General features: G+C 37.1%; 1 protein-coding gene across 4 annotated transcripts in view; it reads right to left on the reverse strand.

Annotated features, from left to right (window-relative positions):
* The window catches only part of wdr25 (WD repeat domain 25), a 179,276-nt gene that overhangs the window by 145,175 nt on the left and 7,785 nt on the right, over window positions 1-26,316 (reverse strand). For all 4 annotated transcript variants that reach the window (XM_039742195.1, XM_039742194.1, XM_039742196.1 and 1 more), the window contains exon 2: window positions 23,059-23,737. In XM_039742195.1, coding sequence (XP_039598129.1) covers window positions 23,059-23,733 — 675 coding nt within the window. In that variant the 5' untranslated portion in view covers window positions 23,734-23,737. The remainder of the gene's footprint in view (window positions 1-23,058; window positions 23,738-26,316) is intronic.

Consider the following 26,316-nt stretch of genomic DNA (forward strand, 5'->3'; position numbering starts at 1 on the left):
TAACAATGAAATTTAATACCATGGTGTCGAAAGATATTACCTATTGGGAAGATGTAGATGAGAAAAAGAAGTGGCCCTAAAACAGAGCCCTGCGGGACTCCTTGAGTAACAACTGCATTCTCTGACTTAAAGCCATTTACTTAAAACAAACCTCCTGCTTCCTGTCAGTGAGGTAAGAAGAAAACCATTGATGGACAAGGTCACAGACTCCAAAACTAGCTAGACGTTTCAAAAGTATCTGATGGGATATGGTGTCAAATGCAGAGCTAAAATCAGGAAGTACAAGAATTGATGAGAGTCCCATGTCAGCTGCCCAGTGGAGATCATTTGTGATTTTGACCAGGGCAGTTTATGAGCTGTGCTTGGGACAAAAGCCAGATTGAAACTGTTCAAAAAGTGGCAAACTGTTAGGAAAGTGTAATTTAGTGCAGCATCTGCTTTAACCTTTTCTGGGATTAGTACCAATCAGTTGGACACAAGCTTTTATTCTTTTACAAAAAGACATATTTGCAGCCACTGGGCAACTTCATTGCTAGGCTGAAGGCCACAGCTAATATAATAGCTTAAGAAAAATTGGTTAGAAGAAGAAATCAATAACAACTACAGTTTTGTGGAAAACCAAAAAATATTTACAAACTGAAAAAGATTTGCCCTAAGTCTTAACATAAATGGAGGAAAAACTAAATTAATTAAATTAAATTAAATAATTAGATGCAATATGTCCATCTGGTCCTGTAACTCTAAAATTATAAAAGAGAATACAGGTAATCCAAACCTGTTGTCCTCAACTATTTATGGAATGGATCAACAAAGTGTCACTGATTGATTATTAAGCCTCTGTAGCATTTCTGTTCTGTAAAAAAATTAAAATAGATAAATATCTAAGATCTAATTGAATACAGACTTCTGCCTGTTCAGCTCTTTAGAAAAATAAGTAGTCTAGAATTTTGCTAAATAATTTCTTAACTTAATTCATCCACCTGCATTCTTCATTCCCTACACACTTTATCAAGGAAGTCTCTGGGTAGATGACATAGTCAATAGATTCTGCATTTTTCCAAATTCCTCAAAAGCTGCACTAGGAAAATTTCTGCTAAAAAAAAAAAATAACCTTGACTGTTCTTGGATAATTTTGGATCCCTCTCCAAATATTTAGGTAAACGTCTATAAAAAGTGATTTTTCAACAATTAAATGATTACTTGAAAAGCAATTGTATTATAGGCAGATACCAGTCAGGTTTTTGGATCTAATCAGAGCAGAGAAACTGTTCTTGTCAAAGATGGCAATGACTTATGGCTTATTGCTAATGGAAAATAACATTTTAGCCCTTGTATTATTAGACTTGAGTGTGCAATTTAATCCCAAAAATGATAGCATTCTCATTAACTGTCTTTGACGGAAGTTTTGGTCTTTTAGGTAACATGTTAAGTTGGTTTAAATCATACATAACAAGGAGAAAGTTCTTTTAAGTCTTGATGACTGCATATCAGAAACATGTGATATGGTATTTGGCCTGCCTTAGGATTTATATTTAGGTCTTTTATTAATCACACTCTGTATGTTGCCCTTTCGGTCTGCTAATTTCAAAATACAAAGTTAATTGCCATAGGCAACACACAGCTATTCACATCTATTGCACCAGATGATCCCGAGGCTCTCCATCCCCTCACTCAGTGTCTTGCTAATATTTCAAAATGGATTGTATTTTCCTTAAATTAAACAAAAAAGCAGAAACTCTATTGTTGGCAGGAAAAATGTTAAGGATAATCATGATCATGGTGCCCTGAAAGTTAAGCCAAAAGTGAAGAAACCAGATGTCATTATAGATTCAGAATTATTCAGAATTTGCGTATTAGTTATGTTATAAAAGAAGGTTTTTGTTTTTTCATTTAAGAAACAGCACAAGTCCAATCTTTTTTTTTATCTGTGCAAGATGATGAAAAATGAATACATGTTTTTGCTTAAGCCAAATAGATTATTGTAATGCTCTCCTGTCAGGGCCGCCATTAAAAGTAATGAACTGGCAACAACTATTTCAGAATGCAGCAGGAAGAATTTTAACCAAGGAAAGGAAAATGTAATCCCTTTCATCAATATTACCATCATTAAATTGAATGCCTATGTCTTTCCGGTTTATTTTAAAATTCTGTTAATAATCTAAAACTATGACCAATATTGCAGCTCCTTATATTACCGATTGCCCAACCCATACATCCCGAATCATAATATCAAATCTTCAAACTCTGGATTTCTACATGCTCTTAGAGTGAATCAAAAAGAACTGGGGCCTCATGTATAACGCCGTGCGTAGAATTCGCACTAAAACATGGTGTAAGCACAAAAGCCGAAATGTGCTTACGCACAGAAAAATCCAGATGCTGGAATCTGTGCGTACTCCAACTTCCACGTTCTTCCGCTACATAAATCCCGATCAGCGTGAAAAATAACGCTCGTGCACGCGCTTTATGTAACGCCCCAACTCCTCCCAGAATTACGCCTCTTTGAATATGCAAATCAATATAAATCGCCCTTAAGCTCAGCCTTCTGTGAAAAGACAATGGGAAAAGCACGGGGGAAAATAGAAGAATTTCAGCGAACACCAAGTGGAGGCAAAGGAAAAACATACTATTTGTTCAAATAAACCGTGGTATAATCAACAAAAGGAAGTTGATCGAGTGACATAGCGTGTTGGAGAAACTTGAAAGCTCACGTTCACAAAATCGCATAGTGCCGGAAATAAAAAAGAAGTCGCATATTAAAGTCGCCGTGAAAAGCCGAGTTGTAGCCCACTGTCTGAGTGTCATATGAAAGCTTATTAGGGTACAGAGAAAAAAAGGCACACAGTGGGGAAAAAGCACGAAATGTCAACTTCAATCTCGAAATTTCCACTTTAATCACGTAGTTTATTTTGTCATTAAAGTTGAACATCATAAACTTCATCTTAAAATCGTTTAATTAACCAGTTTCTCAAATCACATCGTAATTAAAGTAGCACGTTAAATGCTTTGTTTTGTATTTGATCTTCTATGTGCTCTATGTGTGTGAATTACTACTTGCTTCTTAAACTGGCTCTCTTCCTCCAACTGGACACAGAGTCCATTCCATTCGTGATATTACAGCTCTCTGAATAACTAAAATACTGAGATGTATAAGTGATATCATTTTCATGATAACAGGAGTTAAAGCACGTTATTAAACATGTGTTTCACTTCGATGAAATAATTTATTGCAGCAGTACTCGGGGGCGGCTCTAGGCTTGTGGTGGCACTGGACAGAGGAAGAATCGGTGGCTCCTTCGCCTGCCAATGTCAGTAAGGTAGCTTATGCACGGTGGAAGGTCACGTCCGTTGCGGACACTGCATAGCCGTCTCATGCTCATGACACAAGCATTTAACTTTTGCCGAAATTTGTCGCTGCGTTTTTTGCTGTGTTGTTATTTTCTCTTTCTGTTTTATATTCAATATATATTGGCATAGCCGCCACTGCAGTCCTTGCTTTTCTTTCCCCAAGTAACCGATCGCCACACAATCAGCTCTGTAATAGAAATTAAGCCATCTGTAAGCTTAGCGCCGATTCTTCAAAACATTTAAGGAACATTGAAATATCTTCATAGTACACGTTTAACTATTCTATCCTTCACGACACACCCAGTGAAGAATATAGATTATTTAAATGAAGTTAAAGTTTTATCTGTATAATTTAATAAACATATTTTGCTGCATTTCACCTTAAAAATGATATCGTCATCATATGTAAATACGCGCTTTATAAAGTGGCTCAGGTTGTGCGATATTATAACTATAGTGCAGGTTTACAGTGGGGTGATTGTACTTAAAAGTACAAACAGTTCTACAAGGTACAATTGATTGAGTGCATTTAAAGTTCTTGGGATGAAACTGTTTCTGAACCGCGACGTCCGTACAGAAAAGGCTTTAAAACGTTTTGCCGTGGCTGAGACAGCGTGTCCTTGAAGCTGTATATCGATAATTTTCTTTCCGATCAGCTGCTGCTGTGATTCACACTCAGATACAGTGATATAAATACTCCGAGTGGTGCAGTGAGAGAAATATGGAAAAAGATGATCCGCTGTGGCAACTCCTAACGAGAGGAGCTGAAAGAAGAAGAAGAAGAAGAAGGAGAAGAAGTGAGAGTAACAACGCTAAAGCAGTTATGGTATTTGGAATACTATGGCTGTTCCCTGGACCATTATATTGTTACAAGTTAATTACAATCAGATGCGTTACAATAATAAATAATATGCGGTTAGTTTCAGTGTATTTATAAAGCCACGTCAGGAAAATAAAGGTGTAACCACACAGGAACAGTAGCACTGCTTTGACGCTGGGTGCCGCCAGTCTGCAAAACCGAGCGGAGAACTTGTGTACGACAAGGTATGAGGTACCGTGTGTGAGTTTACGCCAAGTGTAGGTTTTATACATCGCGATTTGAACGTGGAAAAGTTCTTACGCAACATTTCTGTGCGTACGCACCGTTTATACATGAGGCCCCTGGTGATGCAGCCTTTTGCTTTGATACATGCAATATCCTGTAATATGTCACTAATCAGACTTGCACTGTCAAACATAAAAAACTGTATTTGAGGCTAGAAGTGATGAAGATCATCTACCTATGATGAGACCAGCAGAAATACTGTATATTATCACATGTACACATTAATGACTCATTTGGCCTTGAAACCCCTAGATATGTATTTTACCCAGAATTCATGCCCGCAGGAGATTTTATTTTCCTCTTCTCCCTGGCTATCTAGACATAGAGACAGTATATCTGTCATTCTAGACAATTTTTAATGTTATTTTCTTTTACTTTTACTATTCTTACTGCCTTGTTCTTTTTTTTTTGCAAGGCTCTTTGAGCAACACCTTTGTATGAAAATATACTATCTAAATAAATGTTGTAATAAAACAGCTGGTAGGACATTCTAGAATTGGAAGCATCAAATGTAGAGCATCACCGTCATGATGGTAGTTCTGCAACACTGTGCATTTTAAAATAGGACACAACATGTTAGAAGACTTATGTTGAATGTGATTTTAACCTAGGTCTAGATGAATCTATGAAGCATCATGCAATTTTCAATTTTCCTACATTTAAAGCAAAACATCATGGGTACTCCAACCAGGATGGATTCCCTCAGGTACCCTGATGATGCTTCCCTGGACTCTAAATAATATGCAGGTTAGATAGGTCCTCCCTTTTGTTTGCCGTTTCTTGATATAAATCAATGAAATAGTAAAGGAAAATATGCTAAAAAAAAGTTTTCCTGTAAACTACAATAATTATTTACTTGGCCTTAATTGCTGCTGGATATCTTACTCTGAGCAAGGTTTTCTGTGCTATTTATTTACTGGCTGTATGAAATGAACTGTAGATTTTGGCAGGCTACCTAGCATATGGTAAGGGATGAGGAGAGAATCCAGGCAGCTGTCTTTACAAAGTGGATTTGCTGTCAGCTCAAGTGTAAACTGAAGAATCTTCTCTTTAGAATCAATTTCATGCAACTGGGTAGGGGTCATCAAACAGATTGGACCTAGAGCCAAAATCCTGAACAGCAAATAGCATTTGGACTGAACCTCCCTGTAACAATGACCCTACCAACACAAACAAGTCTTGCATTCCACAACAGTTCAGACCTGTAAAATCTGCATCTGTGGTATGCAAAGTAAGGAATCATCAAGTCTAAGTTGCACTGAAGCAATCCGAGCAATATTTTTACTTGAAATGAGCAATCTGTATCATTGAAATGAACATTTTTTCTCACGAAAATAAAAAAGTGCTTGTGCCCAATCATGCTTTGTTTGCTTGTTAGCCAAGAAGTAACATTCAAAACTTAGGGTGCAATTTAGGTAGTAAAAATGTCTCTGTCAAAATGTCTTAAAAGGAAAATTACTGAGAATGTTTATTCAGTGAAGACTAGATGAAAAGGTCTGTCTTTATAATGCCATCATTTGGAAGTGCTTAGCCAATATACCATATATACTTGCGTATAAGTTGGGTCTTGAAACATGAAAAATCGATCATAAAATCAGACCGTTACTTACACACCCGTTCAAAAATGCAACACTTAAATTTTTTTTTTTTTTTTAACATTTTCTTGCTTCAACCAACCTCGCACCAGTTTCTCAGACAAATCGAATTTTGTTGCAGGAGCGCAGTTACCAACTTCTTTCGCCATTTCAATGACTTTTCATTTAAAACCAGCTTCATATTTTCTTCTGATTGAACGTTCCATCGTAGATAAGGGATGCTCTTATGATAAAGGTGTATGCGGGTGTGAGATACAATTAAACACAAAACAGTGCAAACAATACTTCAGAATAATTTGGGTATTACTGTGTGGTCACGTAGGCGCAATACATAGAAAAAAAGGCAGTATGCTCTGTGGTTACCGTATTTACACGTGTACCACGCACACATTTTTTCCCGAAAATTAGTATTAGAAAATCAGGTGCGTGTCATACATGAGGAAATGTAATTCTGTAATGTTTACTTCTTCTGCTTGGGCTCGCTCTCTCTCTCTCTCCGCTTCTTATACAATCACAACGCGCGTTGTGCATGGGGCAAAACAATTTTCGCGATTTTCTTTGTAAAAATTAGGGTGTGCGTCTTACACGAGGGCACGTGGTATACGAGTAAAAAGTCTCTCAGGTGGATGTTAGCATATCATAAACTCTTGTACCAATAGCGTGAGTTTTCCATATTCGAATTATATGACCGACATTATAAAATACTGGAAATTATATGGTAAAATCAAGCCCCGACTTATCCGCGGTAGAACTTAAACATGAGTATATACGGTACCTGATCTGCAATTAAACATTTACTATTATAAAAATATGCAATATGAGGTTCCAGTATCTTTAGACACATGGCACTTCCAGAGAATTTTATCCAACATATTCTGAGGCCCAGCACAGGAAAAGTCAAGACCTTGAAAGCAAGCTGTGATCACAGTAGGAAAATACTCTCCTCCAAATAACATGGAGAAGCAACAAAAAAGCCTTCACCAGAGTGGAACGAATGTTATGAATCTCTAAAACAGATATTTCTGTCACCTGTAACTGCTGCATGCCCTGATCATATGTTGGCTGAGAATATCCAAAGTTTGATGATGTCACGCTGAAATTATATCCCTAGCCACCGATAAACCAACAAACAACACAGACATGGTGCAATTGTACCATCTGAATTCAGAGTGAAACTAGACACATGTTGATGGGATGGGTGGTTTGGGGTTTGGGGATGGGGGTGAAACTGCCAGAGACCTGCCCCTGTTGCTCTCACCTAGTCCCAAGAAATTATCCTCATTTTTATTCAAATAACAAGAAAACACATGAACATTGATAAAACTTGACAAAACTGATTTAATGGAAATGAAAATAAGGCTTCACATTTAAGGAACAGGTTTTTCCATCTCTTTCACAATTTGTTGGAGCTATACTGCTCAAGTTAATTCAAAACAACATGTGAGAAACAAATGTAACTAGCTGAATGAACCATAGCCTATCAAAAATGGCATCAGCTATGAGAATGACAGACTGTGAGAAGGTGAGATTGTGACTGGGCAACATCAACAACCATTTCTTCCCAATTCTGTTGGCTGCACCAAAGGATACTGGGAATGATTGCCAAGATGATTAAGTGTTACCAATAATGGAGTGCTTTTGAAAACACTCGGTCTTCATAACAGCAAAAATTCTGCCTCATTATGGTTCATAAAATAAAAATGTATCAAAAAAAAAACTTTTTTACATCACACTTTCATAAAGTGTTTAGAACTTGGGGGACACTTGTAATGTAATCGAATTCTTTATAAATACAGTGCAATCTGTTTATTAAATTACTATTTCCAGTATCTCACCATTCAGAGCTTTGTACTCCCACTTTTTTCTTTGAATTTTTGAGAATGAAAGCATTTTTGGTGTCTTTTTTCTGTCAAAGGTTATGCTTCACTCAGTAAAAACTACATACTGTATGTTATGAGGCAAAGTAGTTGAGACGTAGCACTGACATATAAATGCATAGCTTCAAAAGGAGACTAGCATGACAGAAGACACAATTAATTATACTATAATTAATGAGGTGGTGATTCTGAGAGGACTTTAAAACAGTTATCAGACAATTGTGTGGATCATAGCAAGATATAACCTAATCTACCTCAAAACCAGCTAAAGTTAACCTATATCTACAAACGTGAACTAAAGGTGGATTCATATTTGAGAGTTAAACTGCATATTTGTTTGAGTGCTTGACTCTTAATGTTGCTTAGGCATTATTGGTTAAGCAGGATTCATTTCTGGCAGAAGACCCCTAGCATAATTTCCTAGCATAATATTGCTGACTAGTTTAACAACATGCTTCTCTACAAAAAAATCACCCAGAATTAAACACGCTCATATTCACTCAAGAACACATTTCCCCAATTTCACACTCTCTACATTGGATCCCAGTGGAATTTAGGATCCAGTTCAAAGTTGTGCTACTTACTTACAGAGCTCTGCAGGGTCAAGCTCCACAATACTGTATATCACAAACCTCCTTTAGCACTACACCTTAGGCCATGCACTGGAAGCTGCTCAGTTAGGTCTCCTTTCAGTTCCTCGTACCAGATTAAAGACACGTGGGGATCGCAGATTTCAAGCCACTGCTCCAAGGTTATAGAACTGACTTGACAGACCACTGACATTTAGATCTGCAGTATCTATTGAACTGTTTAAGTGTCAACCTAAGACGCATCTGTTCAGACAGGCATTTGAGTAGCGCTGCCATCTGTGGGTGTTCATATATTCTCAGTATTTTGTATTTTGCTTTGCATTTCAGTTTATTCTAGGTTTAACTGAATGTGTGCTTTGTGACTTTTGTCTATGATAGGCGCTTTATAAATATATGTTTACTTTTACTTACCTAGAAGAGACATCATTTTGGATACAAACAGAAATGACTGAGGTGAAAAAGTATATTAATATCCTACCATTGGTTTCCACTGCATGTTTGGCACTGGTCAACAGAACAAGAGATAGGGGATGAATTAACCTCAGGAAGAAAACAAATGTTTATCCTGCATTGCAGTACTTGGCTGCTAGTCTGGCAAAACCTTTCTGAAACCTGACCTCTCAAGCAAACTCATAAATCAGATATAGCACAGAAACACTGGGATGTAAATATATCCTGGGCCAAGGTTTATTATTATGTTCCTCCTATATCCAGAATCTCAGAGACTTCCTTAGTCATCATCTCTGATCAGAAAAAAAAAGATAAAACAACTTATTCAAACATCACCTTGACAATTTTTCTGTGCCATTTCATTTTAATGCTTCCTAAAGAGATTCCCAAAGGGAGAAACTATTAACCTAATATTGAAATTTCCTAATATTCATAATGTTAAATAGAAAATACTTTCAAAGTTACCTTAGCCTTTTGGTTTATCATTACCCTGGCAATTGTGCCAAATGACTAGATCCTTTGGAGTGGGATACAAGTGCTATGTGCTCCACAATGTAATTACAAAACAATCCAATGTAAGTTAGAAAAGAATTGGTGTACAGATTTTCTCATCTTTTTGAAGCAGATTAGTGCAAAACATGGAAAGGAACAGGTTTTTTTTTTTTTCTTTACATTTTTCGGCAATTCAGTTTATGCTGTGCTACAACACAACATCACACACTGAAATAGTGATTTTCGTATTATTTTCTAATACATTAATTCAATCTCAAGAGAGAATAATTTCTTAAGATGTTCTAAATATATTTCCTCCAATGTTAGTATTGGCCCCTGGTTCAAATATTCACACCAAAGGCTAAAGGTAATTCAACTGTTAACTTCAGCAGACCTTAGCTAAGCCACATTGCTCAGGTCTCTCCTGCACTGCCATGTAGTCATTAAATCATTCACAAATTTCTAATTATCCTAAAAGAGTCCTTGCTTCATCTTCTGCAACAATAAGAACAGTGAAAAGTTGGGAAAAAGGTGTGTCAATCAATACTGAAACATGCATGAATCTGTATAGTATATAGCTGATCAAAAACTTAAATACTGGTAAGCGAAAACCAATATAATTCCCTCTGCGGTGTATTGAACCACAAAATCCCAACATTTTTATAACGGTCAGGTATTGATTTCTGAGTAAACTAATATAGCCCTCAATATACACCACTGTAAACTTTACAGGTCTCACCACACATTTCCTGGATTCCACTGCTAATTCACAGTGGGCAGAATCCTCAATCCCAAAAGCACAATGTGCAAGCGACTCGTAAATGGGTATTCTATCAAGCGAGCAAATGTGTACGTAATAAATGTTGCTTTGCTTTAACACTTTTAAACTATTAGGATACAATGGCATTAGGTACAGAAGGATTTTTGGTCCACTTATTACAAACTAATGTGTAATTGACTTTGAGCCCTCAAGACTTTTCCTTTGTGCTAAAGACTGCAATTCCCTAGTGATTCTATTTCAGATTAATAGCAAAACATTTCTGTTTTATTTAACTGTCACCTCTCCCAGTCAACCTCTTCCCATTACTATTAATGATTCAAAATACAGTTCATTATTAATAGTATTACTACAATTATTAGAGAATACAATCTATATATGTAATATACTTATTTTTATTATGTCAGTAAAGGGCATTATGTAATGAAACATTTTATTGGTAATGCATTAATGTTATTACTTCCTTAGAAGCCCATTACAACTAATGTTATTTATTATAATAGGATTCTGCAGAAATAACGGCTTCATTTAGTCAGCTTTGTTTCTGAGAGTTTCCTCATTTCATGAGGAATGAACACATTAGAAATGTAGATTAACTAAAAAGGATATCATTTAAATGTCTTAAACTAGGTTGCAACCACTAATAGTTGTAGAGGTGTTCTTGTGACGCTTCTGAAACGATACAATACTACCACACTAACAGCCTAAAAATGCTTATTAGGAAACTATTATTTAAAATGAGTGAATATACATAAATCAAAATTCAAACTTACATAAATAATATACATCTGAAGCCACTCTGGGTTTTCCTAATACAACCCTGGTGTTCCTATATATTAGTGTTGTAGCCGTACTGTGTCCATTCACAACCAACCCTACTTTGTACATTCTCTCTCAAATTGGTTGAATTTACTCCCATCAACTCAACACTTATTGTTTCACTCCTTTTGACTCAATTAAAGACTGGCTATGAAGTTATTTTAATCCCCCACCAGGATCACTTATGACCATTTCTATTATCAGGGGTTAGCCAGAGACAAATACTAGAGCTTCTCTACCAACTCCTGCTGTATCTGCACCACTAAGCTGCCTGAAAATCTTAAAGTAATACACTGCTTTTCTAGAAGATGCTTAGGTAATTAGTTGGGATGTGAGCTCTCTAGTGTTTTGAGGGAAACAAACCATGGTTTCATACAGAATATGCTTCTTTACACGTTTTCACTGACATAGTGAGTTGTGCTGCCAGTTACAGTATACACGGTGTTAGAGCCTTGTGTGAAGCTGTCCTGTACCAATTCAAAAGGCTTGAAATCAAGTATTTCATGCATTCAGAAGTTTTCAAGTACACTGTATGAATATCATCAGCCATACTTTGATTCTGTATATTGTCACACATGCGCACCAGAGGGCCATCTTCCAAATCTGCCTGAAGTAATACCACCTTGGGATGACAGAGGGCGCTGCAGCCAACAGTCTTGTCTCCTTCTTTCCTCACAGGTTTGTCAAACTACCCAGTGAGGGCACCAAAATGAAAGAAGCCCCTCCCCTTCCAGTTCACACCATATTAAAGGAGACTGCTCCCAGAAGATGGCATCTTATTTTAGATGTTCAAAAGGCTTCTGCGCTGACCCGAGCCAGAGACTATACTTCTCTAATGTTCAATGGAAAAGGCTTTTAACTGCTAAGAAAATGCTAAGAATTGATTGAGTTTCGGCCTTTACTGGATTTTTGTTGAAAGTAAAACACATTTTTTGGCCCATTTGGCACCGCAAGCAGCCCTCTTTGTCCTAAACCATCATTTTGTCCCACTAAAACATCTTGCAGAAGCCCAAGGCATTGAAACATGGCAAATAGAAAAGTTGTTACTTTTATTCAAAGCCTCAACATGTCTACCTACTTAATGTATACTTTACACAGTTTAAGCTACACCATTTAAGTCAAGGGTCCTGGTTATTCATCACATTTTTATCATCATTTTTCCTTGTTGTTCACATTCAATTTTAAATGCAGTGAAAACAACAGAACAGCTACATGTGACTGAACATGTTTGTGTTTCTGTATTGTTTACCAAATGCCACAAATACAATGGAATTCTTAATTGTGCTTAGCCTCTTCTTTAATTCAAAAAGAATGGAGCACCATTTAATATGTCACAGTCCTTAGTACGTTGTTATGATTTGCATTGTAATAATATACATCTTTAAGAAATATGTTAATTTCTGCTTAATCTGAATTTTCCTTGTAAGCTTACTTACAATGAAGTGTTGCTAAAGCACCAGTACCACTCTAAAGCACGCAGAAAAAAGAAGAACCCAAAGAAGGTAAATGTACACTGCAAGAAGAAAAGGTGAGTACAGGATATACTATACGAATATTCATCATGAACCAAAGACACAAATTTCAAATAACGAAAATATTAAACATTTTCTGAGGATGCATGGTCTTAATAACACTATAAAAAATTTAAGATTGATTGAGTGATAGCCAAATATTGGATAGACATAAAGATCTGATTATACCACAGTAGAATTTCTAAAGGCATTTGGAGACAAAGTTAGAAAATGTATGTGTGGTATTAATTTAGGTGCGTTAAGGGGATTATTATTAGCCAGTGATCCATCTCACTATCACCTGCAGGTTCCTCATTCAGCCTGACTTGTTATCTTTGCTAACAAACAGACAGCAACATGATGAACATTCATGGCTAATGGATTCATCACATTATCACACTATCACAGTATGAAATATAAATTTTTATTCATGAACATGCACTATAATGGAATTGAATTATCAAAATCAGCAGCCTTGCGAGAACAGCACAGTTTTTCCTTTTTATTAAATTAAACTGTATGAGATTTTTAAACAAAATTCATGTTTCTCACACTCATTCACAAGATGAAAATTAAGCTCTGGTTAAGCACATTATTTTTAGAAACTAGGAGGCTCCACCCCCTGCTCGGTTCGCTTGCCCAGCCCCGGGTTTGGTTAACCAGATATACAATTTAAAGAGATTGTTATTTTCATGGGAATTGTTATACAGTATATGCATTATTTTAACTTTTACTTTAAAACTTTAGTAAAAACAATATTTGGAATAAACTTTTCTTCAAGATCACATTGAATTTTGATTCCGTGTTTGGACTTACATCGTGACAATGCAACGTATAACTGCCTATGAATGAATATCATTTCTTTCTCTCTAATAAATAAAATGACTTTTTCCCATGCTTTTTCTTCTTGCTTAGTCACTGACGTGTCATCTAGATCGTATAAAATTATTGTCCTGATAAAATTTATAAGAGCTGAGGGCACAGGAAGTGCGTCTGCCAAAAGCATTCACACGACTGAGGTTAGATGACCGTGGTCTTGTTTGAAAATGGTTGTAAGTAGGGCATGACTTGAAAGAATCTAATGGCAAAAGTCACCGTCTCGTGGTACTTGCTTCCAAAGGTTGTAAGTATGGCGTGACTTGAAAGAATCTTCATACCGCACCAATGTTTATGGAATCTTTTAATTCTTGCTGGCACCACGAATTAGACGATTTACAAGTCTCCGACTTAAAGTTTCAATCCAAACAATATATTCGATCTCTTTTCGCTGTTACATTATTTCAACGAGTAAGAATTTCCATTTGTTTGCGCTAATGTGATCTTTACTATCCATTTTTTGAGACTTTCGAATTTTCATACTTCCATTATCTCTAACCTGCTCTGTGTGTGTACCGCGTCTCGTCTTGTGGGACGTGTAACTGTCCTTCTGAGAAAATCACATCTCATCTCCTTCCAAGATTTTTTTTTTATAATAGAGAGATCTATTTCATCAGAAACCATCAACGGCATGCAGATGGAGAGATAAAACTTAAGGCTTTGTGGTTACATTTGTAGACACCCCTTAACATGTTCGGTAGCATAAGTCCCAAGGAAAAGATTTGTTTTTTAGCAGCAGTGGTTTCAAAGGCCTTTTATTTTGGACTGAGCAGGAGAATACACAGGGACACAGGATTTGATATGCGGGACTAGTGTTACAAGCTTGAAGCTGAAAAAACAAAAAATGACATTCAACGCCGGAATAATTTTTTTAAGTAATTTCTTTTCATTGCTTGAGTGCTATGCTCTCATGAAGTTTTTTTTTCCCTATTCAAACACTGCTGTGTGTGTTGCCTTTATTTAAAGTGCCAGTGTCACGTTACTTACTGCAGAAGTGAATGCAAACTTTGCTTGGCAATGTGTGTGTCTGTGGGCACTATATGGTTGCAACCACTGACAAACATGAACAATAACAAAAAATAAAATAAAATTAAAATATTAACACATCAAAACAAAATTAATATATCAGGAATTGAATACTAATATTTTCTTGATGTTAATACAATAATGATAAAAAGCAATAATAAATGGGTAAGAAAAAAAAAACACCATACCATAAACTAGGCAAAACAATCTTCAATGCCTTACACTTGCATTACAGGCAAATAGATAATTGTCTGAGACACAAACAAGGCTTTTTATCAAATAACTTGGAAATTCTTGTAAAAAATTATGTACTCCAAGAGATTTGGTGCAAATTTCATTAATCTGACCAAGACATTTTATTCTTCACCAGTGGCAGTTGTTCTTACCATCTTTTACATCTACCACAGAACTGCCCCTACAGCTCTCCCTAATAGTCCTTAATTATATGACTCCTACAAGTGTCTCTCTGGATATAAGACAAACTCATTAAAATCAGCTTTCCTACACGTAAATCTTTTCTGTAAATATTGTTTCCCCACCCACCCCCCTCTACTCTTTTAACTAAATCAGTGAAGTATTTAAGTATAGGTATCTCTCCCTTCTGTAAGATACTTTTACTGAACCTATTGTTGAACTCTCAACAGTGTGGAAGATTCAATGACATCATGGTTGTCGAAGTGTCTGTTATTCACATCAAGTTTGCTTAATGGAAAAATTGATATTCATCCCCACCTAAAGATGCTTCCCCTTTCTTATCCAGTTGTGTCCTGGCTTTATTTTAGGTCACTTTTATCTACCTTCTTATAAAATAAATAAAAAACTGCTTTTAAAAGTTCCATACTAATTAAATACCACCTGGCACTGAGGGTTCTCGTGGAGCACAAACATGAATATCGGCAGAGGTTTTAGCAGCCTTTGTCGATTTTCATAAAGCTTTCGAGCTGCCCTGTGGGACATCCTGAGACTTCACAGGATCCCCTCGAGGTTGCTGGATATCATGGCCGGCCTGTACGCTGGTACTGTGAGTGCTGTGCAGAGTGAAGGCAGAATCTCCACACTTTTCCCAGTTGATTCTGGTGTTCTTTAGGGGTTTGTTCTTGTTCCTACTCTGTTCAATGCTTGAATGGACTGGGTGTTGGGCAAGGTAGTGGGATCCAGTGGCTGTGGGGTATCTGTTGGCCAAGAAATATTCACTGATATTGACTTTGCCGATGATGCTGTGATCTTCGCGGAGTCAATGGAGGCTCCGATCTGGGGTCTCGAGACACTGAGCGAGGAGTCGGAGTGTCTGGGCTTGCGAGTGTCCTAGATAAAACCCAGATCCAGGCCTTTAATGACCTCGTAGGCACAGCCATCAGCAGTGTGTCTGCGGAGAGAGTGTTGTCCTTGTTGAGAGGTTTACTTACAATGGCAGTGACATTCATGCCTCTGGTGACTTTTCCAGGGAAGTCAGTAGATGGATTGGGATAGCATGGGGGGTCATGAGGCCACTGGAAAGGAATGTGTGGTTCTCCCGATATCTATGCAAAAGGACAAAGGTCCAAGTCTTCAGAGTTCTGATGCTTCCGGTCTTGCTATATGGTTATGAGACAGGACGCTATCCAGTAACCTGAGACAAAGATTGTACTTTTTTGGTACTGTGTCTCTTCTGAGAATTCATGGGTACTGCTGTTTTGACTTTGTGTCGAATGAGCGGTTGCTCATGGAGTCCCGAATGAGGCACATTACCTGAATTGTGAGGGAGCATTAGTTATGGCACTACGGCCTGTGGCATGACTCCCCAAGGGTGATCTGGCTTGTACGATCCTCGTTGTTGAGGACCAGAGTGACTGGACCAGGCCAAGGGTACACCCATGTAACACCTGGCTGTGGCAGATAGAGGGTCTTTTCCGGAGGGTGGGACTGGACCGTGTTTCTGCCTACGGGGTTGACGAACCAGGATCCCGAGCTGTTTCGTCATGTGGGGTGTGTGGCAATGCGCTGTACCATTGCATGCTCCCCAACCTGACCTAATTAAAAGCAAAGCTGAACCAGACCTTGAGCTGTATCAATTGGCTGATACACTGCATCCTGTGTGCATCCAGGAGTTAAGCTCCAGGATCTTATTATTCCACTCTTTTCTACTGTTAAACTTAGGTCTTGATCCTCAGATATGTGTCCTCCAATAACATACTCTTTAGAAATATTGCATAAGGTGGTGAGGCAATTTGGTCCTTGTCCAGTGTTTCATACTTTTATTCCCATTTTCTACAACCTGCCAACTATGCATTGGAATGAATCCCAATTCTTTTATTAGTTCTGTTGGGGTGTTCACACACTTGGTAACCTATACAACGATTCTGGACTTTAAAAATCGCAGCCATTAAAATATTTCTTTTCTAACCTTTCTTCCTTTTACTTATAACTCAGATCTATGTTAAAGTGGAGTTTGAAATTTATATTCTCTTGTTTTTTTCCCTCTGTAAAAATCCTTGCTTACTTTTTCCTCAAGCAGAGAAAGCAGTGCTAACTTTATATAACATGCTGTGTATGGCAAATTATTGCTCATTATTGATTAAGGCAGTGTGGCAATGGGCTCTCTCCTTGACTCTATTCAACGGAATTTATTTTTTCAAAAATATCTCCTTTTTTTCAAGTTTGTTCATCTGAAAATACAGTGTCCCACACAAGATACAGTATAAAGCTGCAATTTGATCTACAACCCAAACAGGCATTTCTGTTCCATTAACAATCTAGACACCTGTATGCAAACATTTGCAATTGCCCTTCAGGGTCTAATTTTTGGACTGACATGTCTAATTTCTTTGCAATTCAACGTCTCCTTGTTAAATATTTTTCAACTTCTAGACCCTACCTCGTTTCACCCGTTATTCAGCAGAGGCTATTTGCCTTAAGGACATGTGCTACAAAACTTGCTCTGGCCTCTTGCTAGAAAACTACCAACTCTCCCATCGCACCAACTTCTTTCTAAAAATTAGTATATTTTTTAATTTGATCCTTTTCAAATTCTAAATGGTGACTATTCATGGAGTACCTGATCCCAACATTGGCAAACAGTTGGAAATGACATGGTTAGTCCTTAGATTCTACAGCCTTTGCCAATATCCCTCATCCTAACCTTACTCTCTCAATGATTTTTTTCTTGCTGGGGTTGCAGCAGAGTTGCTTTCTCTTGTCATTTAATACAGTCTTCCATTTTATCATCATTCAAGAACTCTAAACTGTCTAGTTTGTGGTCATGTGGTGATTAGGGTTGTTATTAGAATCTTTGTTAAAACTGATGTCTGTTTCTTTAAGATGTTGTTTTTTGTGTCCTTTAATAAAGATTTGATGAAAGAATGCAAGGGCAAAAATGAACAAAAAAAATTATCAACGATGTATTCCTGAATTCACTTTTGAGATGCTATTTTTTCAGTATCTTTGGTATACCATGAGGATATGTGTTTATTTCAGTACTGCTTCTGGTATGATGACTTCACACTACTGCGGTTTAATGTTTATGTCAAATAACCTCTACATTCTTATGATCTTTTACCACAGAATGAACAGGCAATAAACAGAAATAAGCAAGTACATTCTCTAACAAATGTTAGAAAAAGACAGATCAAAACGATTGAAAGGTGTCCAATGCTAAAGACGTGACATGAAGGAGAAATGACAGCCCCTAAGAGACAAGGCACTTTACTCAGTATTCTGTACTGTACATTTAAAGTTCAGAGCTTGAATCATTGAGCACAATGTCACACAGAAGCTAAACGTGTGCAGCAGTTGGCAATTAGGTACTCTATGATAATATCTAAAAGGACAGAGAGTACCAACTGAAGTTTATGCCATTTAAGTGAGATCCATCATGTATACAATACAGATTGGACTTCTTTTGGACTTTTGCTCCATGTTGATTGAAACAACCGTTTACTGCTATAAGATCACATCTTTTTCTCTCTTTGCTATATGGTTTTAAATCCTAACTTGACAGAACCCAAAAGGCAAGGACTACACAGGAAGATAAATCATTTTAAACTTTATGGCCTTCATTAGGGAATTCAAGACATACGAGTTTGCAGTTTTGCTTTTTAAAGGTGTCCAAGAAAGCATGCATTCAGAAGAAAGTCTTAAAGTATACAGTTGGCTATGCACTGCTAAAAGTATGCCTAGGATATGTTTAAACTAAGTCCAAGCATTTTTGAATTAATTACCCCTAACCTAAGTTTAATTCCATCTTTGATTAGGCTGTTTCATTATCTGAAAGCACAGCCACAAAACTGAGAGTTACATATTTCTGAAATCTCCATAGCATTTCTTAAACAATCACCTGACCACCCCACACTCTATTCATGTAATATATACAAGCCATTTGATCGCTAATAAATTAAAGTCAAAAGTAACACCACTGGCAATGTAATCTGCATTTCTTCCCCACCTTTCCAGTTTTTAGCATTAATAAATTATGTTTTTTGATTTGTTTTATTGTTCAGCACTTTCCTTAGAAGAATAATTTAAAAGACTGTGTTGTGCATGTTAATATGTTGTTGACTATAATTGTATCTTGTTAACTTATACCAGCTCACAGTTTATTCTTCAGTGCTTTGTAAAGCATCTTCTGTTAGTACTTTCAGTGAAGGTACTTTGTGAAATAAAAACTCAATGACAAAACACACATGCAAATTACAATCAAACATTATTAGACAGGCAGAATATAGATATAGTTTGAAATAAGAAAGACTTTTAAAGCCTCAGCCAGTGTGTTAACCCAAATGATCCTGGTCAATGAAGAGAAGACTACAGATTTATTGGCAAATTCCTGGATTCCATGTTAAAAAAAGAGACAAAAAAGTGGCAAAAAATGAATCTGTGTTTATACACCTTTAGAAATTCTTAAAAACAAAACTAAAATGTACAATATACATTTTAGAGGCAGCATTTTAAGGAAATGTGTGTGGCTCACCTGACACAAAATGAGCAGACAGTATTTCTTGTGTGTGACAAAGCAAGTTCAGCATTTGAACTATTTGTGTGAAGAGTAAGCGAAGAGTTCAACAGAAAGAAACAACAAGAAAAAATACTCGTCTTAGCACCACTCAAAGAATATTTACTGATATAATGTATAGTAACAGCATTCCCAAATACACAAAACCCAGAAGAGTCTAACCACAGTCAGTTCGTTTTCACTGGAAACATATCTAAAGAAAATCTTTCTAATGTAATGCCTCCTAAACAACATCTGCACTGACAAAACCGGCTCAGCTCTTCCATTTTTAATGCCGTTATTTCAATTTCAGACAAGCAATAAAATCCATCAGGTAAACTGGCAGCACAGAAGAGAGATCAGAATAATAATAAAGAGAGCTGCCTCTACCAACTGCCCCAGTTTCTCCAATTAGACGCACTACATAGACCCAGCAGTGTTTGAAGTTGTTTCCCCACTCCTAATGAAGGGCTTAACTGTAAATATTTAACCAAGTCTCTAATAAAAATGCACCCAGATGACTCTGCTCTATCTTTTAACCATATTCTGTTATCATGAAACCATGAGCCAAAAACCACATCAAACTAACAGCTACATGATTACTGCAAATGGAGGATAAATATTTAAATGGTTTGAAAAGAGCATAAAACATCTGGTTTCCAAAAGTCTGTTTTCATGTCAATTGTGAACAATTTGGAGAAAAGAAAAGACAATGTCGTCAGCGTAATGTTAAACAAAATTACAGTTTATACATAGTTCTTTATTGATAATAGACAGCATATATGAGCAAATTCAGTGTATATGTTGCCTTTGAGTAGAGAACATTTCTTCTGGAAATCAAATAATGGTTGTTCCACAGTGCCCTCTGGTGGCAATACACAAACACCTTTCATTGCAGATGATTCTCTGCCTTTGAAAGAGAAAATTGTTCAGGAGCCATCAGATGACTCGCTTTTCCCCAAATTGCTCCACATATCCTAAAACTATCACAACAGTAGTGAATTAAGTGGAATGTGCACTGATATTCATTCAATTTAAGTTCCATAACATTGTCACAAGAATGATTGTTATTTACTCTAGAGCTTTTAGTTAATGAGGCAGCTAATTGTAATAGTCACTCTTCCATTCATCAGGGAAGCCAAAATTATATGTCAGTCAATTATGCATGGCGTTATTACTAGAGAAGGCCCCAATCCCCCAAACCACTTTTCAAATTACACTGGTGCCTTTGGGCTAAAATGCTGAAATGATAAAACATTAAGGTTCAAGCTCAGTTCCCACAACACTTACTGTGACCCAGAGCAATTGTAGGAATATGCAAACAACTGTATCAAGTTTAGGATTCTGGATCTGGTGCAAAGATTGGTTTAAAACTGACCCAGACACAGAGAACAACCGTTTATGATGCAAAGACATTAGTTGTGTCTTTGTGATCCATGGAAGCAGAAAGAAGAAGACATTATTTTAAATAACTTGGTGGTAAAAGTCGACAATGATTCTCATTCATTTTCTTATCTGCTTATCAAGTTAAAGGTTGCAGGGAGCAAGGTTTGAAGCAATTCTGGACCAGCCATGTGTCCATCATACGCCATGCTCACATACACACTCACACAGGGCCAATTTCAAACCAGACCATAATAGCTAATGTAATGTTTTTTGCACTGCAGTCTCCCGGGGAAGCAAACTGTGCAAAAAAAGAAGCACAACATCTGAACAAACTTATCAGGAAAGCCTGCTCCATCACAGGGGAAACCCTACACACAATGAAACCTGTTGTGGAAAAGAGGATGGTAGCAAAATTGGATGCCATCATGAAAAATCCCCTGCAGGAAATGCTCTCTTGGAGCACTTTTAACCAGAGTTGTCTTAACTTATGGGCAAAATGGGCACGGCCAGGGTCTTCAGGGGCATTGGGGCCCACAATGTTTCTGATGCCTATGTATGTTCTTGTTTTGCTATCAAAATAGGGGCCCCGGCGCACTACACTGCCCAGGGGCCTATGGTGATGTTAAGATAGCCCTGCTTTTAGCTGCTGGCTCATTCCACCATAGTGTGCTAAGAAGTGCCTCTGGGGGTCTTTTCTGCCCACTGCCATTAGGCAATTCAAAGCTTCCACCTGATGTGTTTGTTATGTTTATTTTTATTTATTTACCGATTAATTGATTGGCTGTATTATCTGTCCCGTGAGTCTTTATTCTTGTTTGTTATATTTCTGCTGCTGTATGCATTTGAATTTCCCCATGGGATTAATAAAGTTTTATCTATTCTAAACTCAATTTGAATGTATAGATTTATAGGTTCATTACTGTCCTATGCACAGAGTACAGTGCAATTCTTACTTACATATGCTAATCAGCATGCCACAACAAATTGCCTAAATGTAAATTCAAAGGTATTAATGACCACCATGCTGAATTGTATCAAAACTTTTGGGAATAAATGAAAAGCATTAATTGAGAACTGGTGAGAAAAAAGAATGTCTAAAAACATGCCAAAAAGTTGTTAAAATTATAATTCTTAAAAAAAGGGAGGGTCACATGGGAGGTAAAGGTTTGGAGTCCCATTATGTTTATTTATTTATTTGCAATAAGGTGGAGTTCATAAGTTTCAAAGTGTCACTTTTTCCTAGAAATACCAAAGGTCTAATCATGTGTCTGAAAGGTCCATATTAAGAAGAAATGGGTTTACCCTCCTAGGTTCCATTTATTCTGATGTTTCTCACTAATATGTTGGTAATACATTTTACCAACACAAAGGAGGTGACAAACTAACGGAAATGTTTTTGGGATGTGAGACAAAATTTTGAGTATCTGAATAAAAAGTAGGCAGAGACAGGAGGAATGTGCAAACGCCATGCAGTCATCAATAAACCTGGATGAAACATGAGACTCCAGAACTGTAAGACAGCAGCAAAAATCACTACACCAATGTGTCACCCATTTCTGTAACATTTCTGCACACTTCATTTACTGACCCTTCCATATCTGTCTGTTGTAGATTCACCTGATTAACAAAAGACAAGTGTTACTTTATTTTAAAAATATATTACTGAAGGTTAGAACCACACTGGTACAACACAAAAGTGAACAATCTTTACTGACACTAATGTAATGTATATCTATAAAAGTCAATGTGGATGAACTGGTCTAAAGATACACAGACCAACGATGTATATTTTTATATAGTGCCTTTAAAACACATTCTTACTAAGCAACTTATATATAAAGAAGTGTTTTGACACATCTCAGGGACAACCAGCGAATGGTAAATAATAAAATTTGCAAACTTCTCTCCACACATCTCCTTGGAACCCATACTGGTAAGATTTTGTGACTAACAGAATATTAGGGACACGCCACACCAGTGAGCAACACAAACAAGGCTTTCCTGTGACCCTAAACTTGATAAACAGGTTAGAATATTGATGAAGTCAGCAACTAAAAAAAAATGTTCTAGTTCTTCTACAGAAACATACTATCCTCAATTATTAACAGAAACAACTTATTTTTAGATGCTTCTCTACAGTAACACATGTTCATTCCCAGAGCTCAAACTAAAGTGTGAAGGTCACCTCCCTCTCCCTTAGAGATGCAGATAACGAGTGATGTTCAGGTACACCATTTACCTTTACAGTGTGATCCATGGAAGCAGAAAGAAGAAGATGGCTGTACTGCTGCACAGGACACCACTGGACCTTATTCACTGGACCCTGATGTGCTGCCATTTGGAAAAGTACTGCTCTTGGAATTTCAGTGGCAGCATATCGTGTGCCAAGATGTGCACGCAGTGTTACAGAATCCTCCGACAATATGGTAGAATCCACTTCGCCCATAGTGTTCACTTCATCTCCAGAAGAGTTGCCCAAGTCCATGCCACACACAGATGGTGCTACCCTCAATCTTTTAGGTACATAAGGCTTCACTGCTCTTGAATTACTATCTTTCAGCTGAAACGATCGTTTCTGAATGTTGTGAACCAGAGGACAGTGCTCCACCTGTGCATACCTTTGTCCTGTTCCTGGGTTAACATTATGATATGAATGCAAAGATGACGGGACATTTTGTACTTTGTGCACACTCTCTATTTGAGTCCTTACACTAGAGGTTATGTTAAGATTATGTCTTATTGCATGTCTAGATACATCCTGAACACAATCTGCTTCTCTGTGCAAAGATGAACATCCTGAAAAATTAGGTTCACAACCATTTATGGTTACGTTTGAACATCTTGGGGTCTCTGGTCCACTTCCATCATTCTCGGAATCGGAATCTGAATCTTCATATGCCACCAAAGATGTCATTGTCCTTCAGGGAATAAAAAATAAATAAATAAAATATCAATTTAACAAAAAACACACTAGAAAGTATCTATTATTGATAATGTGATATTTTAGGGGAGGAAATGGGGAAATGCTATCTTTGTTTTTATCCACTTACTTTTTTTGAAATTTTACTGGCTGCAGGGTTCAGTATGTGAAACCTTACAACAGTTCAATACAAGCAAGAAAACATGACTGTCTACAACATGAAATACCAATATCTATGTTACTAAGAAATGTTAAGTATAAAAAACAAAAACATAATTAATAAATAAAAAGGGACCACAAGTGAATAAATAACTCAACATTTTAATAACTTAACATATTTTCTTTAAAAAGTAATACAACATCCAGTACCATGACTGTAAACACATTTGGCACACACATCCAATGATTGGCTACACCACCTTAAGCAACAATAACTGTAATGAGGTTTCTCCTGTATAGTAATTGATTATTTTGCACAAAGTTGTTGCGGAATTCTGCCCAACTCCTCCTTGCCAAACTCTATGATTTTCAAGCTTAAATTGATTGTTTCAGGTTGTGCAATTTACACGAAAGGCTCTTTGGGGTTGCAGGGACAGCAGGCTCCACTAGGTGGAGCTTTGACTTGGTGTTATCAATCAAGGAATAGAACCTGGAGTCAGGTGGTCAAGTGGTGGTAAAAGCTCAGTTGACAGGAGAAAGAAGAGTCACAGGTGGCAAAAGTGTGGGCGAGAGTTCATTTATACAAGTGTGTCATTGGTCACAGAGACCATCCCACAGAAGGTGTTGGGGAATAACTTATATACAGTAGTTGCAACCCTAAATGTCAGTCATTTTTTTGTTTCAATTCATTTTAGCTCCCATGTGTTTGCCCTCTCTTGAATGCTTAATATTGCCACACGCGAGCGCACAGGGAGCAGTTTGTTGTGATGTGAGATTTTGTATATAACTTGATAAATGTTTTGTATGTCTTTATTTGTAATCTAGGCAAAGCAATGAAATTTAGTGTTACTTTGGTGAGAGGTAGTCGTGTTTGCCAAAGTCCAACCACCCCCGTTTACGACTAATTTTACGACAGGATTTGGGGCGATGTGTCTTAAACCAGTTTAATGAGTATTTCTCTGCTGAAGTCTTTTAACCCCCCTGCAAGGAAGCCAGGATGTTTAACAAACGGTTTTGGGGCAGGTGTTAAGATGTTCTATCTCACCCATTGGTCTGGTCGTTTCGAATTGGCTTGTCTCAGAGGCCTCTAAGTACCATCCTATTGTTTCTAGGGGTTGGAGAGAACATCTATAAATATAACCTCACATTCTCTCTCTCTCTCTAACCAACATATGATGAAGAAGCATCTCTCTTGCTAACCTGTGATGATGTAGAAGTATCTTTCTCTTGCTAACAACTGAAGAAGACCATCATACCATGAACTGAAGACAACACAATGAAGAGCACAGCTTCAGCCATTTTGGACAGACATGTGGCTAAAAGCTGAGCACCAATGATGCCTTAACTAGAGACACTTTAAGTAACTACAAGTCTGTGTGCCACCTGAGTTACACATCACCATTTTATGAGGTTGTATGGTTGCCAATATTCAAATGTACTTTGCATTTTGTTATTATTTATGAATATTATCAGTAATACATTATTTTATGTGTAACTTAACTCCTGCTTGTCTTTTTACTACATCTAATTGCCTGAGGTTACAGATATTGAAGGGAAGGTGGGGATAAGTTATATACAGTGGTAAGTCTGTGAGATTAGGCATTCTAAGTCTACATATTAATAATACAATAGGGGAAAGTAGAGCAATATATATTACTCTACCAAGATAAAACACAGTTTAAGGGTTCAGATAATTGTAATTTCCCAACAGAAAGCCTGAGGACCCTGTTAACCAATACCTTTTCTCCTCCTCTCTCTGCAGACCGGAAATTTGATGATCATGACATCTGGACCCGCCTCTTCCTGCCAGGAACCTTTAAGACTGGGAGCTCCACCAACTTAAACAGTCTAATTTTAACTTGCATCTTTATGACGTTTTCTTTTGCCTTTTTTCAACGCATTTCAACCCACATTTTAGTTTTAATATACGGGGCTTGCCTTCTCGTCCGCAAAGATTTCTAATCTCTTTTGTGTCTTTATCACAATATATTTAATTTTTCTTTCTGATTCTTCAGGTCATTTAGTTCTTACTGTGGTTTTGGGATTGCTTCAAGAGTGGCAACTACTGACTATATAGCACTCTTAATTGGGTTTAAGTCTGCACTTTGACTTGGCCAATCTAAACCTCGTGAGCGAGTTGTACTTCAGCTCATTGACGGATAGACTGGAATTCTCAACATACTGAACAAAATTTATGGCTCCTGCCATTATAACAAGCGATTCAGTAAAGCAGGGAAGGCTGGAGTGGCTGCAGGTTTGTTTTCCAACCTAAATGCCTAATGAGAACTTAATCCTTGCTGATAACAGAACTTGTTATCACGTTTAAACTGCAGATATTTCTTTTTCAAATATATCATCCACATGATTTGTGGACTGGAACAGATTAGTATTTTTCAGTCCTTCACTATTTTATTTTTT

The sequence above is a fragment of the Polypterus senegalus genome, chromosome 18 (assembly GCF_016835505.1).
Source record: "Polypterus senegalus isolate Bchr_013 chromosome 18, ASM1683550v1, whole genome shotgun sequence".
NCBI lineage: Eukaryota > Metazoa > Chordata > Cladistia > Polypteriformes > Polypteridae > Polypterus > Polypterus senegalus.